The 25,083-nt window shown below is 43.5% G+C and overlaps 1 protein-coding gene across 6 annotated transcripts in view; it reads right to left on the reverse strand.

Moving 5' to 3' along the window:
* Positions 1 to 25,083, reverse strand: part of pard3ab (par-3 family cell polarity regulator alpha, b) — a 197,666-nt gene that overhangs the window by 67,386 nt on the left and 105,197 nt on the right. For 4 of the 6 annotated variants that reach the window (XR_011311336.1, XM_069708916.1, XM_069708915.1 and 1 more), the window contains 6 exons: positions 20,719 to 20,907; positions 19,972 to 20,142; positions 15,437 to 15,587; positions 7,199 to 7,394; positions 6,094 to 6,245; positions 4,816 to 4,860 (listed from right to left, as the gene is read on the reverse strand). Coding sequence is in view for 5 of the 6 variants with exons in the window: in XM_069708916.1 (XP_069565017.1) it covers positions 4,816 to 4,860; positions 6,094 to 6,245; positions 7,199 to 7,394; positions 15,437 to 15,587; positions 19,972 to 20,142; positions 20,719 to 20,907 (904 nt within the window). In the remaining variant the exon portion in view is untranslated. The remainder of the gene's footprint in view (positions 1 to 4,815; positions 4,861 to 6,093; positions 6,246 to 7,198; positions 7,395 to 15,436; positions 15,588 to 19,971; positions 20,143 to 20,718; positions 20,908 to 25,083) is intronic. The other 2 variants (XM_069708917.1, XM_069708913.1) reach the window with 1 other exon arrangement.

The raw sequence follows: 25,083 nt of genomic DNA on the forward strand, positions 1-25,083 counted from the left end.
ACACACACACACACACACACACACACACACACACACACACACACACACACACACACACATCGGGGAAATGCTTGCCTGAAGGAAGCAGGTAAAGAAACTTCTTCTTAAAGGTCTCATTTGTTTTACAGCAGAGCATCTCGGAGAGGAAACACCTGGTTTACCTGAACGTCAGCGGCCTCCTGAGGGACACCAAGCAATAAACTCTGACAACGACGCAACACAATCAAACCTGGAAACTGTTTGTTTCACCAGGAGGGAAGTTGATCGATTGTGTGTGTGTGTGTGTGTGTGTGTGTGTGTGTGTGTGTGTGTGTGTGTGTGTGTGTGTGTGTTCCTCACATTTCATTACAAGACGTGACTCGCAATGAAAATAACCATCAGCAAAATTGGAGAAACATGACAGTTTAATTAAACTAAGACTATTCATACAGTTGCGCGGGCGCAATTTTTTTTGGTTCCAATATGGCACCTTTCACAGAAGCAGTGGATAATAAATGTAAAAGCGATAAGGTGAGGAGGTACGGAGGTAAATGAAAAGAGGAGTCCCTAATCTCCCCGTGTGGTGTCACTTCAGAGGGAGGCTGCAAAATATACAGAGACTGACACAAGGTGCCACGGCAACGGCAGACGGGATGAAAGAGACGCAGATAGGGGAGGGGGAGGACGGGGAGACAGCGAGACATTAAAGTAAATGTCAGAAATAAAAAACAAGGAGGAAGGAGACAAAGAAGAGTTTTCAAAAGGGTAAATAAACACTAACAAAATGAAATAGAGACTATTTTTGTCCCATTTTGCTTCCTGTACTGAAAAGCTTTTTCTGATTTGGATTATTATTCCAAACATGTTATTGGCTTTCTTTCAATAAAGGAAAAATGTTCATAAAATAAATTTACGGTAAATTATATTGAAATGTATTCAAATGACCTGCCAGGGCTGCGGAATATTCTCAAATACCAAGTCTGGAAACAGACTGGAGGAAATGTGCCAAGCTGCCTGCTTTCAGAGAGACTGACCGGAAAAAAAAAAGCAGAAGTGGAAAATTGAATAGATGCAGAATGAACAAGCTTGTGGGTTAGCGGGCCTCCCATCCATTCTCATCAGCCGTGCTGTTCCCTGAACGTCTCACTGAGTCACCCGGCTGATGGGCTTTTCACGCTGCACTCCCACTTTATTTAAAAGGCTCTGCACGGTGCTGTTCACAACCGTCACAGTTCAGCAGCAGCCTTAAAAAATAAGAATAATTTACACTGTGTTGGACATCTGACAAACGGCATTTAGTCACAAACATGAACCACGTTTCTCTTTTCGTATCAAAAGACTTTAATACGACTTTGAAATAACTTGAGATGGTTTGTTGTGAGAGAACATTGAAAATCTGAGGACACAAACAAAGAGTCTGGCTGTAGTTTTTTTTTTTAGGTAAGACATAATAAACGATATAAATAATCCGGCGTGGGAACAATGTTCACACTGTCTGACAGGAACGTAATAAAACGGCTAAATGGATCATTTCAAATCTGGCAACCAGTCAGTGTGTTCAGACGGTGTGACGCTTCCTGTTCATCTGCAGATAAACATTATAAACATTATAAACATTATCCCACAAAGTTAAGCTTCGGCAGCCTCGCAACAACAAATAAAGACGGATCGGAGCGGTTCGACTCGGCTGGCAGCGGAAAAGTTATTGATTCAGTCGGCAGGAAGTAAATCACGTGTCGTCTCTCATCTCCACAGTTTACATTAGTAAGTTGGGAAAGTTTGTAGGTCCAACAAAATGTTCAGAAAAGTCTCAGTTAAACAACAAGTTGACACAATAGTTGGAATAGTGACGACAAACTGTTTCTAAAAGAGTTCGTAGCTTCAGGTCTGTAAAATGGTTCTGATCCAGAAGTGTCTTCAGCTGCAATACCAGCGAGTGCCACTAGAGGTCGGCTCCAAAAAGCCTCCGGCTCCATAGACTCCCATTCAACTTCTCTCATCAAATCCAAAGTGAATCAAATGTGTCCATCAGTTATCTCGGTGTTGTTAGCTAAAGTCACTCCTTCTTCTTAGTTTTCTGGAGGTCCATCTGAAAATAATCCCTCATTCATTAGAAAAGAAGATTCAAGAACACCTGTTTTTGGGGGCGTGTCTGTTTGATTGACAGGCCTGTGGTGCAGTCAGGTTACAGCTATCGGTGGGCGGGACGTAGTATCGTCAGGTTTCCAATCAGATCGGTCAAATCCAACTGGATCCAACTGGAGGAAAGTGGATTGACAGTTTCTCCCTCAGGTTTTTACTAAACTGTCAAGACGGCTGAGGCTGTTACACATCTTGGAAAATGAGGCTTTGTATTTTGGTAATAAAATCCTGTTTTTAAAACATCTTTTGGTCGATGTGATGAGGATCATTTGTCTCTATACTGCTGCTCAACAGTTAAAGTGTCACTTCCCCGCAAGAAAACCACTGAATTATGTTGCAAGAACAAGCAAACAATCGACTCCTGGAACTACTTCCTGTTTCCCAAAACAAATATAAATGAAGTGACCTTTGCAGGGATCACTCAGAGGACACTTTCTCACACAGCTTCATGAAGCCTAAAAAAAAACCATCAACAAATCTGGACATCCCAGCGCTGTTCTCCCTCACTGAAGTGTCCTCATCCAACATGTGGCGGAGGCCCGTGTCAATAAACGTCCCCGGCCAATCAGAGACGAGGAGATGAGGACGAGTGTGTCCCGTCTCATAGCTGTCACAGTCTTTGGTTTCAGCGGGACGGCCGTGTTTTGGCTTCGGTAAATGAACCATGGATCATATGTACTTAGTGGAGAGTTCACTTTAAAAAAAAAAAAAAAATGTAAAGGGGCACCAGGGGCCCACTAAGTGAAAATAAACCCTGTGAAACAAAAAAACAAAACAAAACCCCACGGTGAAATCTATTACCCCAAAACACGAAAGGGGAACTGAAGGAGAATTAGACTGCAGCCTTTAAAAAAACACAACAAACATCCTCGATTACAAGAATTACAATCTGTGTTTGTTGTAGCCGATGGAATGAGACGGTTTCAGGATTTCAAAGTAAAAGCAGATCCCTCAAATTCAGACAAGACAATGGAGCTTAATTAAAGAACATCCTTTGATTTGCATTTAAAGTGACTTGATTATCAGCGGAAACAAGAGCACTCACATCATCCAACATTCAAATTCAACTCAACTCAATGTTCTTTTTTCTGCAAAAACATGTCGTCAGCAGAAGCTGTGCTGAAAGTATTAACGGCATAAAGTACGTCTTTTCAAACTACACTGACTTTACTACAAAAAACTCAATGAATTCTCGTTGTCTAAACTTAACGAAACCGTAAAAATGCCCTGACGGAAGATGTTTACAATAGTTTTGTGTTTTATTAAACTATTACCGTTAATGGATTTTGTGATTTCAGGAACGAGGACTTTGGAGTTAAAGACGCGATGACTTGGTGCCAACTTCCTGTGGCTGCTATCTGATTACGCAACAACACAGCTGACTCGTCTGTTGCCACCGTTTGGCAAACACACACCTGATCAGATCGGCAGCGACCTCGTCTTCGCTGACTCATGAAATCACAACATGATGGAAAAAAAAAAGAAAAAAAAGTTGGAAACAATCTCCATCTCCGGGTCGCCCACACGCGGTGAGAAAGGTAACGAAACACCGATCAGAGCAGCGGTTTGTGTGTTTTGTTGTAAACTGCTCCGAGACATCTTTCTTCCCGTCTAAAGCTCTCGTCCGTCTCTCTTTCTGCGTCTCTACACGTCTTCCTTCGGCAGCAATCCGTCCTTTTGTCCAAGTCGCTGATTTCAGAGGGCCGGCCGTTTTATTCAGTGGAGGCGACGGTGAAAATACACCAGAGCTGACAATGACGGATGACTCGCTGTCAGCTCGCCGCCTTAACCAAGGACACAGTGCTTTCTGTGCTCACACACACACACACACACACACACACACACACACACACACACACACACACACACACACACACACACACACACACACACACACACACACACACACACACACACACAACGACAGAAAACAATTAGTCCTCCAGCCGCATCTGAGGCAAATGGGAGGAAATCAGATCTGCAGTCGCCCAGCTGCTCTCCCAGCCGTGTTCGGCAGCGACCTTAAAACCGCGGCGAGGACGGCGACTCTTCACTCCGCACGCCGACAAATTTGTCTTGTCGGGAGTCGGCCGAAACGCTAAACGCGTGAACACGACAGCACAGGGTGAAACTCCCGAAACGCAACCTGCAGAATTTCCATCCGCGGATGGATGCGAGCAGTTTAACGTCTGTCGCTGTGGTTCTGGGACGATTCATCCTGAACATGAAGAGTTTTATAATGTGTCTGTAAATAGATCAAAAAACATTTTGATATATCTTATAATGAAAAAAGTTAAAGACGACGTCAGAGAAGGATCTGAGACTTTGGTCTAGTTTTACTAAAACACTTTTTTCCGTCAGTATTAAAACCAGATTTCACGACACTTTTGATTTAAGAGCTGGAGGCTCAGGAATCTCTGACATTTACTGACCAAAAAAATGCACGTCTTAAATTTATCTGCACATACTGAAAAATCACAAATTATTCAGCTTCACCACATTTTTTTCTTTTATTTGAAACAGGCCTTGAAATGTTTTTTTTTATTCCTAATTTCCCAAAAGAATTTGTAATATTTTAATGAGACAGCTGTTTTTATTCTAATCTGCTGCTGGAAACAGATTTTTTTTTTTTTTTGTACATAAAATCCCCCTTTCAAGAAGATGATGATGTCAGTCTACCTCTCGGGGCCTTACCTGCGTTGGTGTCTGGACGAGGGGTGAGGTTAATCTCATCGGCTACTGTTAAAGGAAGGGGGGGGGTACAGACATGTGGGGTTCAGTTAGTGCTCATCACATTCCTCATGCAACATCCGGGTCGTGCAGCAAAACATCACAGAGGGCTTCGTCTCAATTAGGATCGGACGACATGCGAGGCAGGAAGGTGGGGTCGGGGGGAGGGAGGGGTGTGGGGGGGGGTGAAGAGAGAGTTGAAGGATAGCAATCAGACTTGTTGTGATATCAACACGGCACACAGCAGCAATCTGGCGGGGAAGATTAGATATGATTATAGAGAGTGGGAGCGACTGTTGCAGCCAAAAGCAATCAGCGACTGTTTGAAGTCATTTCAAGGTGAATCAACGCAGTGAAGTTCTCCAACTCTGGAGGTGGAGGAGGAGGTGATGGAGGAGGAGGTGGAGGAGGTGATGGAGAGTCTTTTTTCATATGACGAGGAGCAGGAAGGAGGAAAACGTTGAAATGGAAGAAATACGTCTGAAATGGGGGGGGGGGGGTCTGAAGTTGGACTCTCACAGGTTTCAAAGAGTTTAAAGTCGTTGCACCGAAGTCATTCAAGAGTTATTAAATGCTGAATTATATTAATGCACATTAACCAAACTATTGTGTTGTCAATAGTTTAAAACATGTTTTTATGTGAAACACTGCATCTCATTGTTTTGCTGTAAAACACTGAGCTACATTTCGTGCTATACAAATGAAGTTTATTATTATTATTATTATTATTATTATTATTATTCATGATCCACGTCCCCAGTAGGGAATCAACCTGTTGATGCATCAGATATCCGACATCTGCAGCATTGTTTACTTTTAACAACATCAAACGAGATATTTTGGCACTTTTAACTTATGCAAAATTACATTTCCCATTAAATGAAACTTGGATCTTCACGTAAATGTTAATAAGAAGTCCCCAAACTGGTAACTGAAGTAAATCCTGCACGACACGAACTTGATAATAAAGTTAAATCCTCGACAAATGAGAAGCAGCGTTGTTAAAAACTGGATGTTTATGTTATAGTTATGTTGATTTTGAAGAGTAAAACCAATCAGCTGAGACGCAGACTGGAGGATATTATATCAAATGCATTTATATTATTTTATATGGATAGAAAAGAGAGGAGATAATTGCAGAGACTTCCTGCAGGTGAAGTTTATCGCAGGTTATTTCTACTTCCTGTAAACCCCTTGCCATCTTACAGTGTACCCGACTACAGGAGGTTCTGCTCTCGGTACCTAGGTCCATGCTCTTGGACTTGCGTGTCTTGATGATGTCCAGCTGAGCGGCGTCTCCGAACTGCTTGGTGCGTTTCTCCGACATGCTCTGGCGTCCGAAACCTTCCCGCTGGAACGCTCCGTCCGGCTGGTTCTCCTCCGGACTCACGGAGCTGGAGGAGAAAAACACCAGAAACAGATCACTCCGAAATCTGGCAGTTCGGACTTCTTCAAAATAAAATATGAGGAAATAAGATGAATTTAAATAAAAGCGGTTGTACAAGAAAAAACTGAAATGTTAAGTGACAGGAAGAGAAATAATGAACAAAAGACTTCAAGAAGCTGTTTTTGAACTTTAAGGGTTCAAAGAAGATTAAAAAAAAAAGGTGAAGGAGATGGAGAGAAGAATCAGAGGAAAGATGTAGAAGTGATATTATAATTAAGAAAATCAAAAGGAATTTGTAGAAAGAACCGAGCTCGAGAGGAGAAGACAGAAAAACAAAAAGAAATGTTTTAGACAGAAGAAAGTGACAAATGATGAGATGAAGATCGTTTTCATCGACTGACGGGAAGAAAAACGGAAATATAACACAATGATAATGAGATGAAAAACACACACCTCCAGCAGAGGACACACACTACACACACACACCTACAGCAGAGAGGACACACACTACACACACACACCTCCAGCAGAGGACACACACACACACACACCTACAGCAGAGAGGACACACACTACACACACACACACACACACACACCTACAGCAGAGAGGACACACACTACACACACACACACACAGCAGAGGACACACACTACACACACTCACACACTCACACACACTACACACACTCACACACACACACACACTCACACTACACACACACACCTACAGCAGAGAGGACACACACTACACACACACACCTCCAGCAGAGGACACACACTACACACACTCACACACTCACACACACCTACAGCAGAGGACACACCGACCTTCTGCAGATGAAAATGACATAAAACTTGTATTTGGGACTGAATGCATGAAAATATGAACTTTTGTATTCCACTTGAAGGAAATCTGATTAAATAAATAAAACAGCAGCAGATGTTAAATATGGCCGACCTGTCGACGTGACTTGGCGGCGGCGGCGGCTCTTTGGCCCACGGCGGCGTCACGTCGACGGCGAAGCCGACGTCGTCGTGGGAACTGGAGGACGACTGGTCGGAGAGGTGCGGCGGGAGCAGCGGCGGCCGGTCGTCCTCGATGATCACCGTGTCGTCCTGCGGCATGTTGACGGTCGGGGACAGCTGGTAGTTTGCTGCAAGACACAAAAGACGTTTCTTTTATTCCTCTAATCTCTTTGTAACTTTTATTTTATTTTTTATCCTCAGACGTTTGTTTTGTTCTTCTGTTTGTTCTTCAAAATTAAATTATTGTCTGAAGTCAATCATTTTATCTGCTGACGGATAATTCAGTGAAAATCAATCACAGGAGACGAAGAGCTTCAACTCTCCAGAACACGGCGTTGTAATCTGGGTGAGCAAAGAAATGATTGGATTTTATGTGTTACAAGTTATTTGAATTATTTGAAATATAGCAATTTAATTGTCCCATTAAAGACAGTTAAAGGGAATTCACTTAAACTAAAATTATCCAGAAAATGAAGTATGTTTTTCCTTTATTTTGTTTTCTGATTTTCTAAGTTTTATACACCGTAACTCATGTTAAGGTCAATTTTCTACTCACAGTTTAGTGTCATGCATGTAATAAATATGTATATTAATGATTAATACTAACTACTGCCCACCGCTCTGTTATTCTGCTGAATAAAAACTATTAAATGTGATTAAAAGTTATATTTAATACCATTTGGAGGAAATATAATATACAACCTGCAAGAGGTCAAATTAGGATGCATTCAGGGTCTGACTGAAAGGATTAAAATATGGAAAAACAAAGACTGTGGTCAGACTAAATGATGCTTATTTCTTTCAAGCTGAACAGCAAAACTGAGAAAAATAATATCAACATGAAAAAACAAAAAAACAAAAACCTGCTCCGTTACTGCACAACACCCTCAGGAATGAATTATTAGTGACAACAGACAACTACTGTATTAAACATGAGACTACAGTAGCCTCTCTACTGGCCAACAAGCAGGTTTCCAGAATAAAAAAATAAATAAAACTAGGGGGGTAAGTTTGGAAACCAACAAACATATTTTGAAGTTTAAAAGCAGTGAAACTGCTCCGGGCTAATCAGCTTACACCGAGAGCAGCTTGGCAGCCGGCACAATGGTGTTCCTATGTCAAAACACTATGATTAATTCAAGCTGTGCCCTCGCAAATAAAGATAAAAAAAAAACTTCCCCGCGCCGCGCCGAGAAAATAAAATAGTCCCCTGTCTGTGCTGCTGAAAAGCTCGGCTTAAAACCCCCCATTGATATGCAGCACATGACTTTGTCTTTAATCTGTATTTTTGAAATTGGCACCAGAAGAATGCCAGCTTCATAAAAGCTTTTGTTTGTCTTCGGGGGTCTTAAAGCCGAAGACCTGCAGGTCCGAGCCCAATGTTTAGTAACCGAGCGGGTGCTGCAGCATCCAGCCAGCGAGGGTGGTGGTGGTGGTGGTGGTGGGGGGGGGGGGGTGCTTGTATGTGTAGAGGTCAATCAAAAAGTCATTAGTCACTGTTTGCTGTTAGTTTTCTTAAATAATTGGATGTTACTGAGGGACTTTTCACCCAGATTAACTCATGATTGAACGTGAACCAGAGTTCCTCTGAGTTCTTCTGAGTTCCTCTGAGTTCTTCTGAGTTCCTCTGAGTTCCTCTGAGTTCCTCTGAGTTCTTCTGAGTTCCTCTGAGTTCTTCTGAGTTCCTCTGAGTTCTTCTGAGTTCCTCTGAGTTCTTCTGAGTTCTTCTGAGTTCCTCTGAGTTCTTCTGAGTTCCTCTGAGTTCCTCTGAGTTCCTCTGAGTTCTTCTGAGTTCTTCTGAGTTCTTCTGAGTTCCTCTGAGTTCCTCTGAGTTCTTCTGAGTTCCTCTGAGTTCCTCTGCGTTAAAGAAATGTTGTGTTCAGAAAATGTGTTGAAATGTTTGCGGGAATTATTGCAAATATTGCGGAGATTACTTGAATTTGAGTTAATTATTGCGTTCAAAAGATCCAGATTTCCTGATTTATACTTTCTTAGCATCATTTCAGAATCATAATATGCCAATATGGCTCAAACTGTTTCAATGCAACACAAAGGTCCTTTAAAACTAGTAAAACAACCTCACAGATATCTCAATATCTAAATGATCAGTTTATTTCTGCACTAGAAGTTTTTTTGGGGTTTAATAATGTTTAAAACTGCTGGAAAATAACTGTTTTTAAGTATTGGACTGTTTTTTTTGGTTTTTTTTGCCTTGAAGGACTGCCAGAAAGTTTTAAAAGTTCAAAGATGTCACTTTTTCCAATCAACTTTGAACTTTAGGTGATAATATACATTAACATGAAACCTTTTGTAGTTTTTGTGTTGTTTGCTGGTTTGAAGTGGGTGAAAGTTGTTAAAGCGTCCAGCAGATGAAGATCAAACTCCACACCATCATACAGTTATGACATAAGGAAAGTCGTCTTCTTACAACATGCAATAGTCACTGAAGGGCAATATTTTGATTTATCTCTCAGTATTTATTGATTATATCGCTATATTTCTAGGATGTGTCTTTTTTTTGGGTCTGTTTTTAAATTTTTCTTTATCTTTTTATAATTGCACTTTTAGAAGGAGCAGTCCAAATTTGGAGAAAGAAAGCTTTTTATTCTGAAACAAACAAACAAACAAAAAAGTAGTGAGGATTCGGTTAATAAAGGGTTAATAAAGGGTTAATACGTGCAGTGAAAGCACGGTTGTGTAATTGTGTTGAACTGCTTTTGCAGAAGTGTGCGAGTGCATGCCCTGAACACCGTCAGACCCGCCTTGTATCAACTCCAACCGTTCTGGTGGTTTCAGTGTGTGTGTGTGTGTGTGTGTGTGTGTGTGTGTGTGTGTGTGTGTGTGTGTGTGTGTGTGTGTGTGTGTGTGTGTTTTCCTTTCAGCCCCCCTCCTGCTGTGTGTTTGTTATTCACTGAGTTTTAGGGAGTCTGGGTGAGTCCTTCACACTGCATGGCTTCCTCTCTCTCTCTCAGACCCCCCCCCCCCCACACACACACACACGTGCACGCGCGCGCGCGCGCACACACACACACACACACACACACACACACACACACACACACACACACGCTGAAGGAACCACTTAATCCCATTTCCCTAAGCAGTCCAATGTGCAACACTGAGAATCCCATCAATGTCACAGTGTGAATCACTGCAGTACAATCAACTGGCAGCTACTGAGTAGAAAGCCAATGAATCTGTCACCTCACAAAAAAAAAAAAAAGAAAAGGAAAAAGCCTCTTTTGTTTTAGTGCCAGCACCCGAGGGCAGCCGGCGGCCAGCGACAATCGCACTGCCGTGTGGACGGACATCACAACTCCAACATCACCTGAGACTCACACCGATAAACGAACATTATCGCTCCCGACGGCCGTAAATCAGTCTGACCGAGCCGCGCCGCAACGAGAGGCGGAGGATATTATTAGACGCTTTTTTGTAAAGAACTACTGAATATTTGAATGTGGAAAACGCCACGAGGGAACCGGGGGTGAAAAGATTTTTGAGATGAAAATGAAGGTGAGAATAACACACACAGAGGAGGTTTTCTTCTTCCTCTTTTCATTTGGTCTTGTCTCGATCTATTTGCATAATTAGTAAGGAGGTTATTGCCTGGGGGGGCCGGGCCTTGAAAGCTACCGGCCTGGAGGAATAATTAAGTCGCTCTCTTATCCCCGAACATCTTCAGAGTGCAGAGAAGCAGCTAGTGATCTGAGAGCGTGTGTGTGTGTGTGTGTGTGTGTGTGTGTGTGTGTGTGTGTGTGTGTGTGTGTGTGTGTGTGTGTGTGTGTGTGTGTGTGTGTGTGTGTGTGTGTGTGTGTGTGTGTGTGTGTGTGTGTGTGTGTGTGTGTGTGTGTGTGTGTGTGTGTGTGTGTGTGTGTGTGCCAAGAAAAGCCGAGCTGATACCTCCTGAATGGGAATGATGTTGTCTTCTAAGAAAGCCTGATGCATGATTTATGGTTTGTGGCACCCTCACGACGAGAGGAGAGACTTATTCCAAGCAACTGTGAAAGACCCCCCAGCAGGAACATGAACATGAACACTTGTATTCATTGAAGGAGGTTTTGCTGAGCATGCAAAGCTTCGTCTTCACGCACATTCACATCTGGGAGCTCTTCTTCCTCTTCCTCCTCTTCTTCCTCCTCCTCTTCCTCTTCCTCCTCTTCTTCCTCTTCTTCCTCTTCCTCCTCTTCTTCCTCTTCCTCCTCTTCTTCTTCCTCCTCCTCTTCCTCCTCTTCTTCCTCTTTTTCTTCCTCCTCTTCTTCTTCCTCTTCTTCTTCTTCTTCTTCTTTTATGGATTCTATGTTTGGAAAAATGCTTTTTTTTCTTTTTCTTTAATCTGACTTTACCACGATGATAAATTAATACTCTGGGAGATAAAAAGATGAAGTGGTTTTACATCCCTGCTGATCAGGACTTTGATATTCTCTGAACATTAGATTTAATTTTTATGGAAATCTGGTAAATCTGGCAAAGTAATTCACTTTACAAGTCGTTTTTCTCTTTTATATGAGCGAGTCCTATTTTTCAAATCAGTTAAATTTCCTCTTCAACAAGGTGCAGCCCCATTGAGATCCAAAATCTTATTTTCAAAAGACTTGGCAAAAGCAGTGAAAACAAAAAAAACCCATTTCAGAGTGAATATTTGTACGCTAATAAAAATAAAACTGAGGAACGCAGCGACCAGTCGACCGGTTTATCTTTATCCACTTTGCTTCGTCCACACCAGCAAATGAAACAACAGGTCAAATACTGCATTAATCCTCCCTCGACCTCTCCAATCTCACTTCAACACTAAGAATAGCGAGAATAAAAAAACAACCCGGACAGCTTTGGTATCTTCAGGTCAAACCGCGCCGACATTTCTGGGTTTTTATCGTCCTCTTGATTTGAACTGGTTCAGGAACCACGTGTCGGAGGAAGAGACTAAATATTTCACCGGATAAATTGGGGTTGAAATTTCCTCCGAGGTGGTCCAAAAAACCAACCAAAAACCCACTCCAGTGGGCTGATTATGTGTTTAATGAGCAGGGAAATGTCTGGTGTGTCTGATAGTTAGTAATTATAAAGTGCACATCGCTCCGCAGGGCGACCGGGAAGGTTTCTGGTGAAAGAAACGTCTGAAGGTTTTACTGGACGATTCGGAGCGCGAAGACGGAAACGAGACACGTGATGAACTGATGATCTGAAGCACACGTTGTGTTTTAATCATCTTCACGAGGAGACGACGATGTCATGAAACCGCCGAGGTCAGCTCACTGAAGCTGATCGTTTCTATAATCCTCGTTCAGGCCGATGATTGGATACTCAACATTTAATCTCATTCACGGGAAGATTGAGGACAGAAGAACAAATATCAATTACAACTAACATACTTTGATGTACTGTTTTGATTTGTCAGCAGTATTGTCTCACATTATCCCATAATCCCATCTACGAACTTCATCCTCACAAACACACCGAACTACCTGGTTTACCTTCGTCATCCTGGACGATTCTCCTCTTTCATCACTGTTACTTACAAAATACTGCTCATATAATCTCATGGTATAATGTTGTTTTTACTTGTTCTAGTTCTATTAAATGACCCATTTGGTGAAATCAAGTCCTTTTTGGTCGCTCCGAGCACCCGTACCGTAACACCACGGATAGTCACGCACTTACAATCCTAGAGGAGGCTAGCTGGACCGGTTTGGTTTGAACACATGACACGGAGCTAAAATGTTAAAAACACATGAGTCCATGGGTATCTTTGTTCATCAGGTATCTTTGTTCATCAGATATCGTTGTTCATCAGATATCTTTGTTCATCAGATATCGTTGTTCATCAGATATCTTTGTTCATCGGGTATCTTTGTTCATCAGATATCTTTGTTCATCAGATATCTTTGTTCATTAGATATCTTTGTTCATCAGATATCTTTGTTCATCGGGTATCTTTGTTCATCGGGTATCTTTGTTCATCGGGTATCTTTGTTCATCGGGTATCTTTGTTCATCGGATATCTTTGTTCATCGGGTATCTTTGTTCATCGGGTATCTTTGTTCATCAGATATCTTTGTTCATCAGATATCTTTGTTCCAACCAGACTGAGCTAGCTGATCAGTTTAGTGTTTCTATCTTCTGTATTTATTCAGTAGGAGACGAGAACGCCTCTCTGTTGCTAGGTGGTTGCTAAGGGTCGGACTACTTCCTGGAGTGGTAAACATTGTGTACGTTATGTGAGAGTATACTGATTGTTTTCCAGTTCTTAGCCATACACCATCCTCCTCTTCATCCTCCTCTACCTCCCTCCTCTACATCCTCCTCTTCATCCTCCTCTTCATCCTCCTCTTCATCCTCCTCTACCTCCCTCCTCTTCATCCACCTCTACCTCCCTCCTCTTCGTCCTCCTCTACCTCCCTCCTCTTCGTCCTCCTCTACCTCCCTCCTCTTCGTCCTCCTCTACCTCCCTCCTCTTCGTCCTCCTCTACCTCCCTCCTCTTCGTCCACCTCTACCTCCCTCCTCTTCGTCCTCCTCTACCTCCCTCCTCTTCGTCCTCCTCTACCTCCCTCCTCTTCGTCCTCCTCTACCTCCCTCCTCTTCGTCCTCCTCTACCTCCCTCCTCTTCGTCCACCTCTACCTCCCTCCTCTTCGTCCTCCTCTACCTCCCTCCTCTACCTCCCTCCTCGTCGTCCACCTCTACCTCCCTCCTCTTCGTCCTCCTCTACCTCCCTCCTCTTCGTCCTCCTCTACCTCCCTCCTCTTCGTCCTCCTCTACCTCCCTCCTCTTCGTCCTCCTCTACCTCCCTCCTCTTCGTCCACCTCTAACTCCCTCCTCTTCGTCCTCATCTACCTCCCTCCTCTTCGTCCTCCTCTACCTCCCTCCTCTTCGTCCTCCTCTACCTCCCTCCTCTTCGTCCTCCTCTACCTCCCTCCTCTTCGTCCTCCTCTACATCATTTCCGACCCCGTTTGCTCATTACGAGCTCTCGCTGTTCGTTCAGCACGGTTGAGCGCCGCCAACACGCCGGAGCTTCACCTATTAACACTTCCTGTCACTCACCAGTCCCACTTTTTTTGTTTTTGTTTACATTCACAACAGTTGTCACTGTGAACTAATTTGCATAAACGGAAAGCAGAGTTTACACGTTCACATTATGTTGCCTGGATTAATGAGGCGGAGTTGGGAGCAGCTGAAAGTGAACTGTTCCTCTGCTTCCTGAATTTACATCACATTTACACACATCTGAACTGTATTTGGGTTTAAATTTTATGCATTTGATCAGATTTTATGCATCTAATTTCTTTTCTATATTTTTAAACGTTCCTTTCTATCTGTTTTTATGTGAATCACTGCATGTAATTCTCTTGCTGCGAAGCACTTCGAGCTGTTTTTCTTGTATGAAAGGTGCTCTACATCCTATAATACGTTTATTATTATTAAATGAAAGGTTCTTTCTGTGCGTTTCCGTTTGAGCTGACTCGGCATAAGAAGTATTTTTGGACAATTTTGGTCTTTTTGAGAAATGCAGAGAACAAAAGGCGGGAAGACGGTTGAAGTCTTTCCTTTTTTCCCGAAGCTGTGTGGTTCCACCATCTGCTGCACAGAAGCCTCCCGTTGACAACCAGGAACTCCACCACACATCCATCAATCACTCACGTGATGCACACATGCAGTCCTGCACAGATGCACGCTAAGCTCTTACATACGGACACAAATATGTCGGCTAATCTCACACACACACACACACACACACACACACACACACACACACACACACACACACACACACACACACACACACACACACACACACACACACACACACACACAGTCACTTCCCGACCGGCCGGAGACGGTTTGAGTAATGTCTGGAAACAAGAGAGACTCACGAGCCTGTGGAGCAGCACACAGAAATCACACCAGGAGAACGTCCAGGGGACGTTTTTTATGTCCAGGGGACGTTTTTTATGTCCAGGGGACGTTTTTTACGTCCGTCTCTTGCTGTCTGACATTTTCACACGTTAAACACGACTGAATCTGCCCAAGAACTGAGAGCACATTACACACAATCAGGAACAAACACACATTAACAGAGGGAACATGTAAATCCTGCACTTTTATTGTTGCCCTATTTATCTATTTTTGATATATTAAGAAACTAAAAAGCCAAATAAGGCGTCCATCTCACCGATGGTGCGCGGCATCATCCCTTGTCGCGGCATCAGGTTGTCATCGAGGCCCTCCAGGCCACCGTACAGCGAGTGGGAGATTCTACGCTCGTGGTCGTCCAGCGAGGCGTTCAGGGTCTGCTGGGGTCCCAGCGGGCTGCCCGGAGCCTCCTGATCGGAAAAAAGGGAGGAGAAATTAAAGTTCGCGTGTTCACTCGATCTTCTACACGCAGCTGGAGTCCTGCTCGTGCTAAACACAAGGCACGCTAGCTAAATGGACGGACACGTGTGTAATCCAACGCTAATGCTACCGGTATGAGGAGCAGGGTGAATGAGCATGGATTTCCAATAGTGCTGTTAAACCACAGGCTGTTAGCGAGCTGGGGGGGGGGGGGGGGACGTTAGCTTCCTAGCATCTCGACATTTCCCACCGGACCCCGCTGATGACACTCTCTCTCTTTCTTGTTTGCTGGACAAATAGACCATAATGTGTGTGTGTGTGTGTGTGTGTGTGTGTGTGTGTGTGTGTGTGTGTGTGTGTGTGTGTGTGTGTGTGTGTGTGTGTGTGTGTGTGTGTGTGTGTGTGTGTGTGTCCACTGGATCGGTGAGTGTATCGATCAGAAGCTGAAGGTGAAGACGGCCTTTTGCCATAACGATAACCGCGGTAGGTGGCGTTGCGTAACGAGCACCGACGCCACCGCCCGCCGCTCGATGCCGGAGCCAAACGGCCGCGGTCCATCGGCGGTAACGAGCCGCGCCGCGGTTCGATTCTGGCAGAAGGTCGTCGTCCAATGATCCCTTCAGCTCACCAAACGGTTGAACAGCTGAGAAAAACTAAAAACAAAAAACACTGCTGAATGGATTTTGAAGTAAACAAACAAGTTATTGGATGTTGACCAGAAAGACGCGTTCAAATCTCAAGAATAAATAGTTTAGCACAAATTAGCTTTCTGATATAAATGAAACTGCTCCGACAGCTTCTACATCTTTATACAAGGAAAACTGTTTTTTATTGTTGTTGTGTTTTTTTAACATTTCTTTATCGTAGCTCAGAACATTAACTTGTGTTTTAAATGTAAAATCGTAATAAAAATGTTATTAAAAAAAAATAATACAGCAATGAAATGTCGTGAAAACAAGTATAAAGTAGCAGAAACTGGAAATACTGACGCACGTTAGTATTTGAAGTATAATATTTGAGTATAATAACTTCTTGTCACCACTGCTGCCCTTGAGCAAGGCACAAAACTACTCCTAAAATATATATATATATATATATTTACCGGAATAAGACTTTACAATAATTCACCGTACTTCGCCAAATCTGTCCTACATCATTGAAAATAGATTCAACAGGCTCTGATGTTTGATTTTATTTGTAATGCTGCACATTTTTATATCTTATATTTTTACTCCCTTTATTTATATTGATTTATTATTCATTATATCTAATCCATGCTGCTGTAGTGAAATGATTTCCCCTTGCGGGATCAATAAAGTCTATCTTACTATGTATATGTGGAAGTTCTATTTGTTTTGTAGGGTTTTAGTATTTATTGTACCTTTTTATTCCAGTGGTTATTTATCGTTGTCTTTTATTGTTATTTATTTGTCACTTCTTGTGCTTGAATATTGTCAGTACTGTTTTTAAATGTCTTTCAAGATGGCTGCCGTCTGTTTCACTGCAAAACAAATCTATCTGCGGGTTCAAATAAAGGACCTGACATGGGATGGAGACGAAATCACAGCTTCTACTTATTTCTGTACGTTGCCACGACGCCTTTCCCGTCCGACAGGTGAACAAGAAATGAAGCAATTTATTGGAAAATAATTTTGACTAAGACTCGAGAACCAGCTCAGAGAAACCGATAGAAAACTTCCCAATAAATCGTACGGTTCGCTGCGACTGCTGGCACGCGGCTGCTTTTGACTTTAAATGAGATAGTTAATGAGTCGGCCGACAGGGGTGGCGGGGTGAGAACGCCCGGGTAACAGCTGAGGGGGGCGTCGACACATCACGCCGCAGCTCATTTGCATATTCAGGCTGATAATTGAGCTCCGTGAAGGTCTCGATCCCATCGGGGTGCCGGCGGCGACGTGGAAGTCGGCCGCTCCCGGGTTAAAGCCCCGTTTCTATGGCGATATGGAGGAAAGAAAACTTAAGCGGTTAGGGTGGGGAGGGGGGGGGGAGGGGGGATATATGCAAACATTTGAGATTGATTTGAGATGGAGGGATGGAGGCATGGGGAGGGAAGTAAATACAGGATTATTTGATCCCACGTGTCAGCGCATGTCATCGTATAGTAATGAGGTATTATTAGATTTGAATTGATTGACAGCTGGTTTGTGGCGTATTAACAATCCATACCAAGCCTGCAGGGACTTTCTAAACTGGCTCAGAGCTGCCTCTCCGAGTACCAGCGGGTTAAATTGTTGTTTTCCTCTTCTTGTTTTCAGACTCACAGACACTATTCCTTATAAATAGCCCGACTTGGACAGCCTGCGGCCGGCCGGCAGCGCTGCACGGCAAGCAAAGACGGACGAGACTCCCAGTGCTCCACTTTTATTCATCCACCACACTTCTCTGTGAAGTCTCACTGCCTTGACATGTCTACACACACACACACACACACACACACACACACACACACACACACACACACACACACACACACACACACACACACACACACACAAATATCCTTGAAAATAAATGCATACATGCATAAGCTGGATGTACAAAACTACACACTTCACTGCACATATACACATACACCAAGCCGACACAAAGACATACACACGTTTATCACACACACACACACACACACACACACACACACACACACACACACACACACACACACACACACACACACACACACACACACACACACACAACACACCTCCAGGCTTAGCCTCTGCTTTCAATTACCAGACGGACCGAGGGGAAATCAAAACTTTGACACACCGGGTTGGAAAAGGAGAGCAGGGGAAGCCAGGCAGTGCCAGAGGCGTTTCACGTGCGCGCCGCCGTGCACGCCCGCTCACAGACACGCGGCGCAGGTTCAGCCTCAGCTTTCATGCCAGCGACAGGCCGAGGTGTACAGAGAGTGTAAAAACATGACGTTGAGGTGAGGAAAAAAATGTGTAGCGCGGTTCACAGACATGTTTTTTTTTTTTTTTTTTTCCTTCCTCCACCTGCCTCGAGCGAGGGTGGGGGTGAGGGTAGGTGGGTGGTGGTGGTGGTGGTGGGGGGGGGTATGTGGTGCTAAACTACTGCGACTCACTACTTACTTTTATTTCATTAAAGAACTAACTGATGCTCATCAGCACTTGCTAGTTCAGAGCAGGAAGTGACCATATTTGGACGAGCTGGGGGAGGAGCCAGAGGTGGATCTGACAGATCTGATCGGAAACCTGACGATACTACGTCCCGCCCACCGATAGCTGTAACCTGACTGCACCACAGGCCTGTCAATCAAACAGACACGCCCCCAAAAACAGGTCTTCTTGAATCTTCTTTTCTAATGAATGAGGGATTATTTTCAGATGGACCTCCAGAAAACTAAGAAGAAGGAGTGACTTTAGCTAACAACACCGAGATAACTGATGGACACATTTGATTCACTTTGGATTTGATGAGACAAGTTGAATGGGAGTCTATGGAGCCGGAGGCTTTTTTCAGATATGTATTCAACACATTGAAGCAACAACTAAAACCGATTCGATCTGAATATTTGGTCAACTTAAGTTCAACTTAAGTTCAACTTAAGTTCAACTTAAGTTCAACTTGTCACATGTGAAATGAAAAGACTGAAAAAAAAATCCCAGAAGAGCTGGTGAATAAAAAGCCGAGTGCTAACTGAGCGAACGCCGTCTCCCTTTACTCAATAACTACTGTTGACGTCCTCGTGCAGCGTGTTCACCCCCCAGTTCTCCCACTGGAGCTGCTCAGAGGTCAGAGGTCGGAGGTCAACAGCAGCTGTAAATGTGCAGCTCCGAGGTGTGAACGTGTGAAACCTGCGTGTGAAGCAGGCGGCTGCTGCTGCAGAGGGTCACGTGTACTCAGCCAGAGTGAATAAAAGAACGAACCATTCTGTTCACGTGCTGCAACAATAATTCAAACATACAGTTCGTTTAGTCGTTAAAGAGCTGGAAACATCCCGCCGGACAAAAGATGACTTCATTATTTTCAGTCACAACTGATATGCTGCAGCGTGCAGGTGTTTTCAAGGGATGAATAGTTTGATTGAGGAAAAAAAAATCCCGTTTTTATTTTCATAGTTTCGCAGGTCTAACAGCTCTCTTAAAAGTAACGGACGTTTACAACTTTATATAAAAGTGTTCGTAGCGAGATGCCGATTTTATAATTATTGTGTTCTTAATATTCTTTACTGCTTGTTTTCATGAGCTGATTACTAAATATAGTTAAACTAGTATGAAAAGTGTATGAATTAGGCTAAACTTTGACTTTCACCTTTATAATGAGTGAATGTTAAAACCCTGAAACATGTCCACGTCCCTGCATAACTCCAGCGTGTCCTCGCTCCTTCACCTCGGTTCTCTTGCCGACTCGTCTGGCCACGATGAGCTGGATCATCCCGCGCTTGTTGCCCTCCGTTGACATGGACTTGCGCAGCGTCTCCATGGCGTCCTGGTTGGTTTTGCCCAACAGCGACTCTCCGTTGACGGCAATCAGCTGGTCGTTTACCCGCAGCCGCCCGTCCTTTACGGGACACACAACATAACAATAACCGTGATGCATTCACACTGACAGCCTCAGAGAGAGTGGATCCTGTTTCCAGTCATGATCCGATGTCTCGCACAGAAAGGAGTACTTTTAAGTCCATTATTACGTGCTGTCAACACAAGCGTGTTTGTATGGGAACCAATCAAGTTGAAGGAATGTTGGAAATTGACTACAACTCGACAGACAACAAGAAAACACACACACACACACACACACACACACACACACACACACACACACACACACACACACACACACACACACACACACACACACACACACACAGTACTTTGTGCTTATAGATTTTCTTGCGGAGAAACAGAGAAGTGGTTTTGTTTCCCCTGTTAGGAGGTTAAACCACAAAACATGACTTTCAGCTGGTGGTACGTTACTTTTTAAAGCGCAGACATTTTGATTTAAGTGTCAAATAGCAAAATGCATCAAGATATTTTCATTTAATTGGAATTTAAAGGATCAGATACAAAACTGATTCCTCATATCAGGATCAACTGCAGCTCACAAACACTCTTTAAACGGAGAATATGTGCGTACCTTGCAGGCTGCTCCTCCGTTGATGATGGATTTGACGAAGATGCCGAGGTCGGCGTGGTTCTCCTTGGACCGGTTGCCTTTGACGCTGACACCCAAACCCGCCGAACCCGAGTCGCTGAGGGGGATCTCGAAGGTCAGGAACTCTCTGGTCCCGTCCGGCGTCAGGACCAAGTCGTCCTCCTCCGTCTTCTGTGAGAGGAGCAGCGAAGACGGAGACACGGATTTTAGATTCTGGAGTCGCATTTAAATGTTTATAGAAAGCAGAAATCATTCGTGCATTTCTTCCAGCCTGAAGCAGCAACACAAGAACCCCTCGTGCCTCCACCGTTACCCAAAGGACAGAAGTTAAAGGGACATCCATTGGGCCACTTGAGGGTAATGAAAGTACTCGCGTGTAAATTGCAGCTGAGCCGACAGCAGACAGATAAATCAGAGTGCAAAGCTCGTTAACTACTTCAGATTTATTAGTGTTAAACAGACGAGACTCTCATTTCTTAACACTGAACTGTGTAGTCGGAGGTCGTGAATCAAAACGGGGATTTTATGAGAACCGGGATGTTGTTTTTAGTTTTGAAAAACTAAGTGCTGGTGAATCCAATGTTGGCAGTCAAACGTGTGAGAGGAGGATTCAAATTGTAAAGATCCAAAGTGATTAATAAATAGATTTGTGGTCCAATACTTTGTGTTTATAAGTGGCGTGCAGCCTGAAGCGACTTTTTTCATCAAGGCTTCTGAATTTCTTGCAGCTCCCATCGTTAGAAAAGAGATTGCAGCTGGTTTCACCAGCGAGAGATGACATAAGAAAGAAAGCATTAATGCTGCAGTCTTTCCTGCACTGTAACATGAATCTTCTTCACAGCCAGCATCTTGGCGAACTAAAACACTTCTGGTCTTGTACTTGCAAGAAAAAGCCAAATCGCAGCAAACGCGGTCGGACGGCTTTGACTGTGAAGCAGCTGCAGGTCCACAACAGAAGAAGTGTTTCACGTCCAGAACCGGACATCTGTCAGCACACGCTGCTGGTTACGGTATTTTAGTTGCGATTAATGTTGTTGGTTCAACTGAAAATAAGTCGGAAACTATTAACTCAGTAAAAACACGATGTTACAGGCAGTCCAAATACATAAATGATGCCTTTTGTTTTACATTATATGTATTATAATAAAACATGTCTTGTCTTAACTCCAGCCCCCCCCCAAAAAAAAATCAAAACTTATTTCAAACCTACTTTTAATATTTTCCATAAAATGTCCAAATTAAAAGGATTCAGACTGAAGCGCATTTCACTGAGAAAAATGTTGAAATGATTTCAGCACTCTGCACCTGAATCTCACGGCAGCAGCGTGAAGCAGGCGGCGAACGTCCCGTCGCCCTGCAGGAACACAGCCGCCTAATTAACATGCTGAGTGCTCTCTCTCTCTTCCCCTCCACAACAGGTGCTTCGCTCGCTCTTTTCTCTGCATTCATTCTCACTCTGCTCTTCCAGCTCAACAATAAAAAGATGTTCTCTCTCGCTTGTTATTTGACAGCTGTCCTCTGAATAGACGACTGCGTGCACGCTCGCGACCGGCAAATTATTGTGCACGCTTAATGAATTCAATCATCGGGCTCGGTGTCAGCATGTCATTAGCTCCCTTTGTTTGCCGGGGAGAGAGATGGAATTACTCTGAGGGAAGGAGGGAGGAGGAGGAGAAGGAGGCCAAACGAGGATGGAAGGGAAGGAAGGAAGATAAAGGATGAAGAGCACCGTCGGGGTGTTTCAGGAAGACAAAAGGAGGCTACCTGGAATAAATGAGACGAAATGACAATAAAACAAAAACCAATTTGATGTCTGGCACAACTTATGGTGGAAAAATAATAAAGACAACAGGAATTTAATTACTACGGAGAGTCACGTCCATTTTATTTCTAGCCCAATTCAATTTAAGGCTAATTAAAAAGTAGTGGAGAACGACTTAATCCTCCAGGAACAGTCAGAATAACAACGTGGGAAGAAGAATAATAACAGGAGCAACTCCAAATACAAGTGATCAGTAGACGTGATGTCATTTAAAAGGTCAAACTTCATCTATTTTGCATTTAAATCATGATTTTAAATGAATTTAATTCAGAAAGGGAAGTAGTTGGCTACTTAAGATAACGTTAGTTTAATGTTAACTGAAGCTAATGTTAGCGGAAGTAGCTAAAGAGCAGCAATGACTGTATTGTGGATTATTGTGGATTATTGTGGATTATTATGGATTATTGTGGATTATTATGGATTATTGTGGACTATTGTAGATTATTGTGGATTATTGTGGATTATTGTGGATTATTGTAGATTATTATGGATTATTGTGGATTATTGTGGATTATTATGGATTATTATGGATTATTGTGGATTATTATGGATTATTGTGGATTATTGTAGATTATTATGGATTATTGTGGGCCAGATAGAAGAGAACTGGTCTGTAAGGACGAAGGAGACATTTGACACTGGAGGACAATTGTGAGATATAACATTTAAAAACACTGAATGTTGTCTTAAATTGAGTAATTCTGCTTTTCTCCAACTGAGAACAAGAAATAAAACCATGTCAAAAGCACCTTTAATACCGTACGAATAACTACGGCCTGAGGAGCCATTGTCACGGAAATTATTCTAGATAATGTATTTTTCTGAAACTGCAATCGTCCGCACCTTTAAATGTAGTTGATGATTTAAAAGATCTTTAAATGATCTTATCGACGATAATGAAAACAGGGAAAAAAAGAGAGTAGGTAGGAATAAATAAACCACAGCGGCAGGAGGAGGGAGGTGAAAAAATAAAATAAAAAGGGCTCAGTGAGGAGCTGAATGGAAGTGAGGGACGGGAAGACGAGTGATGGGCTGGAGACGAAGGACGAGCGGGACAATGACAGAGCGAGCGAGCGGGAGTGTGAATGAAAGGCCGACAGAAAGGGATGAATCCACGTGGAACACAAAAGGAGGCCGACGCTGTAACGTCTGCATCTCTTCCTCCATCTCTCACCTGTCTTCTTATACCGCTCTCGACTTCCTGTCTTTTTTTTTTTTTTTTTCATTCTTTCGTGTCTCGGTTCAGCCGTCTCTCCGTCTCCGTCTCCGTCTCTTAAGAGCACATGCATCTTCATCTTCGTGCAGAAAAGATGTTTTTTGGGGGGAAAACCCGAAACCTGCAGTGACGTTTACCGTTTGCATGGTTAACAGGTGGCATCCAAAATGTATTTATTTATATTTTTGCTTCTTCAGGTGTCCCAACAACAAAGTAGGAACATGTGTGAATGTGTGCAGCTGAATAATGTGATCACAGTGAAGTTGAACTCAGCAGGCTCGTGTTTCCACCTGCTGACCAGATGTTGGTTTGTATACTTTGAGTTGCTTTTCCTGTCGTTTTAACTGCAGAAACAACATGGATGCACTTTGCTTTCACATTTACCAGGTTTAGTTTTCATCTTTATTTAAACTCCCTCGTATCTTTACCCCCTTTTCTTTTGCTGCTGTTCCTTCCTGACGGCCGCCTCACACCCTCAAAGTATTCCACCGTAATTTCAGCATTACGATGAAATCAAACCCGCCCTTCTCTCCTCCCTCCTCCTCCTCCTCCTCTCTACACTGACTCTCCTTCTCTCCGCTGCAGTGCCTGAATTGATTAGCAGGTTTTTGGGTGGCGAGCTCCAACTCCGGCCGTACGAACCTGTCGATTTGACGGCATGTTGAAAAAAAAAAAAAAAAAAAAAAAGTCGCTCAGAGCGGGGAGGGGGAGAGAAGGGAGGGAGGAGGGAGGGAGAAGGGTGAAAAGGAGGCAGTGAAGGGTGTAATTGGTGGAGAGAAGCCAGGCGTGGAGACCATTGTTGGCTGCCCGCTGAAGCACAATCCATCTCTGCGACTCTCTCTGTTCCATCTCTGCAGCCGCCACCTCACCTTCGAGGAGACCAACCACACCTGCCCACTTCAGGAGCCTTTGTGCCCATGAAGAAAAAAATACATCTGGATGCTCTCTCTCTCTCTCTCTCCTCTCATCATCTTCATCTCTCCTCCTCCTCCTCCTCCTATTCAGAGCTCCTCTTCCTCTCACTCTTCCTGATGCGCCTCGCTGTAGCTCCATGCTGATAGACCATGAATATCAAATACCTGTGTGATCGACTGGCGCAGCGTGAAGGCAGAGAGGAAGGCAGGCAGGTAGGTGTGTGTGTGTGTGTGTGTGTGTGTGTGTGTGTGTGTGTGTGTGTGTGTGTGTGTGTGTGTGTGTGTGTGTGTGTAGGTGGATATGAGGAATGTGTCAGTAGAAACAAACCAAAACAACGTGAGCACACAAACCGCAAAAATGTCATCTGTATATGATGAGGCTCTGCACACACACA

The sequence above is a fragment of the Brachyistius frenatus genome, unplaced genomic scaffold (genome assembly GCF_029030835.1).
Source record: "Brachyistius frenatus isolate BFR_SWC_R1_liver_20210118 unplaced genomic scaffold, ASM2903083v1 Contig_79, whole genome shotgun sequence".
NCBI classification, from domain to species: Eukaryota; Metazoa; Chordata; class Actinopteri; family Embiotocidae; genus Brachyistius; species Brachyistius frenatus.